This window comes from Pterocles gutturalis, unplaced genomic scaffold, assembly GCF_000699245.1.
Source record: "Pterocles gutturalis isolate BGI_N339 unplaced genomic scaffold, ASM69924v1 scaffold2457, whole genome shotgun sequence".
NCBI lineage: Eukaryota > Metazoa > Chordata > Aves > Pterocliformes > Pteroclidae > Pterocles > Pterocles gutturalis.
This window is the reverse complement of record NW_010112375.1, coordinates 5,643-11,159: the sequence shown is the minus strand read 5'-3', so window position 1 is coordinate 11,159 and position 5,517 is coordinate 5,643. Positions and strand designations below refer to the sequence as shown.

General features: G+C 59.4%; 1 protein-coding gene across 1 annotated transcript; it reads right to left on the bottom strand.

Annotated features, from left to right (window-relative positions):
• Positions 1-108: 108 nt before the first annotated feature.
• Positions 109-5,300, bottom strand: R3HCC1L (R3H domain and coiled-coil containing 1-like). The gene is made up of 7 exons (XM_010073998.1): positions 5,004-5,300; positions 4,685-4,885; positions 1,053-1,228; positions 868-938; positions 654-749; positions 345-485; positions 109-164 (listed from the first exon to the last, which is right to left on the bottom strand). Exons 1-7 carry the CDS (start codon positions 5,298-5,300, stop codon positions 109-111), a joined length of 1,038 nt encoding a protein of 345 aa, XP_010072300.1.
• Positions 5,301-5,517: the final 217 nt, after the last annotated feature.

Genomic DNA, 5,517 nt, shown 5'->3' with positions numbered 1-5,517 from the left:
TGTGGTGCAGGATCTGTCCCTGAGACGCAGGGTGCCCTGCCTGCCCGCACAGAGGGGCCCTGACACGCCGGAGGGGACCCAGTGGGGCTGGAAGTGCAACCTCCCAGCTCAGTCCCGGCCCTCCCAGGCATCCTCCCGCTGCTTGTTCTCCAGGCGCTTCCTCTCTGCAGAGACAAGAGGAGGCTCAATCCCACATCCCTATCACCCCACAGCCACTCACTTCCCCCTGGATGTGGCCAAAGCCCACCCTGGCACAGCCCCCTCCCACCCAGCACCCTGTGAGAAGGAGCATCCACAGTGTGGGTCCCCCGACACCGCAGCCCCCCTGCGTATCCAAATCTCACCCCGGGCTTCTTGCAGCTTCCTCCGCTCGGCATCTCGCTGGGCTGGCGTCTGGTTGCTGCGCACCCCCAGGGCACCGATCACCAGCCGCCTGGCCAGGGCTGCCGACGTTTCAGGGCGCTCCTTGGCTGGCTGCAGGTAGTCTGGGTGAGCAGAGATGGGGAACATCAGTAGGGGCATCCTGGGAGGGACAGGGCAGCCAGCATGGCTCCACAGTGCCTAAGGCAGCCCTCTCCCTCCCTGCTTATCAGAACGAAGATGCTACGGCACAAGCACCATAGCAGAAGCAAGCATGGGGCAGAATCTCTCACCAGCGTACGCTCTGGCTTTGGCTTTAGAGGCGCGGGTACCCTGGGAGAGTGGGCGAGTCTTCACCATCAGGTGCTTGGTGCTGAGGGCATCGCATGCTGCAGGGAGAGAGCAGTGGTGTCCGTGTGCAGGGACAGCCCCATGCCCAGGATCTGGCCAGGGGAGAGGCAGAGATGCCTCCCCTCTGCCCATCCCCAGCTGAACAGGGAGCAGTACCTGTTATGGGGCTAGAGAAGATGCCCAGAGCGTGTGTATCGTCCACCCACTTAATATCAAAGCCTTTTTTCCTGACGGAGAGAGGGAAGCTCAGCAAGGCATTGGCATCAGGAGGGCAGGGGTCTGGAGCAGAGCCCAGGCAGGGGACCCCAGCACCAGGGACAGGGCATTGCTGGCAGACTCACTGATAGCTGCAGAAGACACGTAGCAGGTCCTCAGTGCGGAAATCCGAGGGGAAATCATAGATCTCGATGACGTGGGGCAGCTCGTCATCGCTGAGGTCTGGTGCGGCAGGCTCAGCCCCATAGTAGTCGAAGCGGGGTGACTGCTGGCTCTCCTGGTGCTTCTCACCCCCCAAGAGCTGCAGGGGTGGGAGAGGCACAGCACTGAGCAACCTGTGCCCGCCTGCCCCCCGCCAGCCCCTGATCCACAGCAAGCACTCCCTGAGAAGTAGTCCAGCCCTGCTCCCCACCCCAAGCACTGCAGATGGATTCATGGCATTGAGATATTAGGAATTATCGACTGGGGTGCTCACACCATGCACTTGCTTTTCCCATTACCAGCATCCCTTCACTTGCTGAGCTCTGCGGTCCCACTGGGGATGCAATGGGAATGGCACTGGTGAGACAGCGTATGCACCCCCAAGCACACTCCTCCTTCCACAGTGACGTCCTGACCCAACATATATTTGAGGAACAACAAGGAGCAGGACAGCAAGGCCAGGTGGAAAGACTGTCTGCCCACCACGTGGGAGCACCAGGCTCAGCATGTCCCAGCTGCAGCACATGCACCAGAGCAGCCCATCGGCACCCCAGACACCAAGATGGAAAAGCTATCTCTCCCCTGACGAGCAAGTTCTGGTGGTTTTTCACCTGCACTGATAAAAATTTATGCCTTATTTCTCATTTGAATTTGTCTGGCTTCGCTTTCCAGCTGGCAGTTCTTGTTCTGCCTCTCTGCTGGATTAAAGAGCCCTCAGTCCCTGGTCCCCTCCTGGTGATGGCACTTACACTAATCAAGTCCCTTCTCAATCTTCTTCTTGATAAGCTAAACAGGATGTGCACCTTTACTATCTCACAGTGGAGGAACCTCTGCTTTGCAAACCCCACCATGCCAGCAGCCAAGGGGATTCACAGCCCCACTCTGGCTGTGACACCAGGCCAGGTTCAGCCTGAAGCCGCTGGCAGCTCCCCTGTCCTCCCTGGAGCATGGGGCCAGCACGGTGCCGGGGAGCAGGTACATAACTCAGCTGGGTTCCCAGCCCGATCCCCCAAGCGATCATAGCACAGCACACCACGGCTGGAAGGTTAGAGCCCATAAATCCCAGACAGCTCAGTCAATAAAAAGGGCTCATTCCAACAATTTTATGGGGAAGATGGATTCACGGCAGGTGAGGGGCTGCTGCCAGGGTGGCTGGATGCCGGTGGAGGGGAGAGCTGAGTTATGGAGCTCACAGGACAGGCTAGCACTGCCGGCAGAGCCGCCTGCCCCGCCACCATCACCCATTAACCAAGCGCACCCGGTACGGGGCAGCGCACCCATCCAGAACCCCCTGTGCGCCTGGGGGACACGAAGGAGCCGTCCCCGGGCAGAACAAAGCCCTGCGGTGCCGCTTGAGGGAGCAGAGCACTCAGGTAGTGCCAGGCTCTGCGAGGATGATTAGAGAGCAGGAGTGCCGAGTGGTAGAGCGGTCCTTGACCTTCACAAATCATCGAGTGTGGCCGGGCAGCAAGGACAGGAGCCGTCTGGCAGCCAAGCTCAGCCGCACGGCAGGCACAGCTCAACAGGTCCCCCCACGCTGCCAGCCTGGGCACCCAGCGTGCCCACAGACCCCCAGCCATGGGGCAGGGCAGGGAGCAGAAGCTGGAGTACGGACCCCAGCCCTGGCAGGCACCCGGCACTGGGAAGGGTCTGCTGATGGATGGACAGATGGCAGAGGCCTGTCCATCACACCTCACTGCTCTGTAAAGATGCACCCTTGCCAGAGCACGTTAGAGGGGACCATGGCCACTTGCTTACGCTCCTGCTCGCTTGCCGAGAGCACACCTCCAGAGCTGGGGGGCAGGTGGGTGCCAGCACACACGCACCAGCATGCACACACTGCACACCCACCCCACCGCACCAGCTGATGGAGAGTGCACTGTGCCTGCAAGGAAATAGTCGCAGTGCTTAATTACTCTCTGCGTTCAAACTTATTTCTACTCTAAATTTGTCTGGTTTCAGCTTCCAGCCAATGGATCTCGCTGTGGTGTTTTTTCCTGCTAGATTAAAGAGCTGTCCACTATCAGAAATCTCTCCTCCACACAGAACGTCATAAATCTTGCTCTCTGCTGACTATCCACAGTGCATAAGGATTCAGTTACAAGGAAGAATACTACTAGTTTTCTTGTCCTTTTTGTTAATTAACAACAGCTCCATCTCCCCGAGAGCCTGCACTCTCCCTGAGTAGCCACGTCCACCTGCTGAGACCTCAGGGGGCTCAGGAAGCACAAGGCTCGGCACGGGAATCTGCAGAGGATGAAGATGGCAACTTTTAATTGATAAAACCCTTATTCAGGTTGTCATTCACCCATTTTGGAAAGCTCCCTGGAAAGCTCAAACTTTGCTCAGAGCTTGTGCATAGGGGAGCCAACACAGAGCTGCTCACGGCACAGCACAACCTTGCCCGCAGCATCCTACGGCATAACACGGACCCTCCCTGACCTGCCTCCCCAGTGGGACCAGGCAGCTGCTCCACTGTGCCCAAGGATGGAGCCATGCCCCCTGTGCCAGCCCACGGAAAGCCAGCACCACATGCACCAGCTGCTGTTGGAGCAGCAGCAGCGTCCCCCCTCACACTGGCACTCACTGTAACCTCCCGGCTAGAGGGTGGGTGACTGCGGCCAGGAGAACAGCCAGGCAGCAATGGGGGTACCAAAGCTCTTCCACATCTGCCCCCGAGCAGCCCCGGAGGCAAGCCCTGTGTGGCCCACACCCTGTCCCTGCCCCACGCCAGGCTTGGCAAGGGCACACCAGCCTGAGCACTGCCCCACAGACGAGGTGGGTACCAGTGCTCCTGAGTTAATCTCATCCCTTCCCAGAAGCTGTTATCGGGCACTGTCCACTGCCTCACACCCTGCTTCCATCCCAGGGTGGACAGATGTTGGCTGTAACAATATTAGCACTCTTTGTTACTTTGGGCACATTAATGTCATCTGGAAAATTACTGGTTTGACACTACTGATTTAAAATGCAATAAGGGCTATCCAGCCTCACTGCAGAAGCCGAGTTTTTCTCGTGAACGGCAGGAAAATAGCGTGGGTACTGGCGCTAAGCAGCTAGTTGTAGTAAATTCAGCCGCACGCGTGCAGAAGAAGATGGTAATGAGCCACAGCTGATTAAGAAGCTGCAGTTTCAAGGAAACCTCCCGTTGCTATTTCAATGGGAGCGCATACATCTCAGCCCATTTCTTTATCACCAGCCCCAGCTCCACGAGGGTGCAGTTGCTGTTCATGGTGCTTGAGCAGGTTTTACTGGGTGCACTTTATGTACTAGAGACAGAACATCTCCCCAGCCTTCACCAGCACTGCCAGATGGGAAACAGCCAGGGGGGAAGGTGGAGGGCCCAGGTGTTTTGGGCACTACAGGCAGCTCGTGCCCTCAGGGACAGCTGTCAGTGACAGCAGGCACCGCAGCCAGGCTGGCTGCATGCCCCAGGTGCAGCCCACCCCCCCTGCACCCACCCTGGAGGACACAGGGACAACCGACCCCACAGACCCCTGTCCACACATCCCAGCAGGCAGCAGCCATCATCCCTGCAGATCCCGGCAGGACATACCTCCTCCAGCAGGCGCGGGTCCAGGCAGTCCCCATCGTCGTTGAACAGTGCGTCCCAGCTCTCCTCGGTGCCTGGGCTGGCCTGGCTGGGGGTGCCGGCACTGGCCTGCTCTGCCTTTGGGGAGCCGCTGTGGAAACCTCCCTCTTCCTCTTTACCTTTTGCTCCGGTGCTGCTGCAGTGAGCCTGTGTCCTCGTCTGTCCCTGCCAGCTCCACGGCCCAGCCCATGGGTGAGAGGCCCTCTATGCCATGGCACAGCAACTCCAGGGGTGCCAGGGGCTTGCAGCTCTCCGAGGGTGCCCCCTCCCATGCAACCCTTACCAGCTCCTCGCCAGCAGCCGGCAGGCTGCTCTCAGCCCCAGTGCTGTCGTCTGTGCAGGCAGAGGTGCTGCCCACTCCCCCCACAGCAGGCACCGGGATGCCCTCCCCACAGGGATGCCTGGCTCCTGCAGCGCTCTCCTCCTTGTTCGGTGGGAGCTGGGATGGGCTGCCCACATCCTGCCTCAAAGTATTCTCCCCAGGGAGCACCAGCACGTCACCCACGCCAGCCCTCGAGCAGCTGGTTTCACAGCCGGCTCCTGGTACATCCAAGGTGCTCTCTCCAGCAAGCTCAGACATGCCTCCCTGCCTCTCCTCTTCCTCCTCCTCTGCCAGCACCCCAGCAGCACAGCCCTCACTCTGCCCTGTCAGGAGAAACCCTCCAGGCTCCCTTTCCTCTCCATGGGCTTTTCGACCTGCAGCCTTCCACGTCAGCCCAGGCACGCTGCCCCGGTCACCTGTCCCTGCAGGTGTCAGGTCACCCTCTCCTGGGCCCTGGGAGAAGTCACTGGCTGGA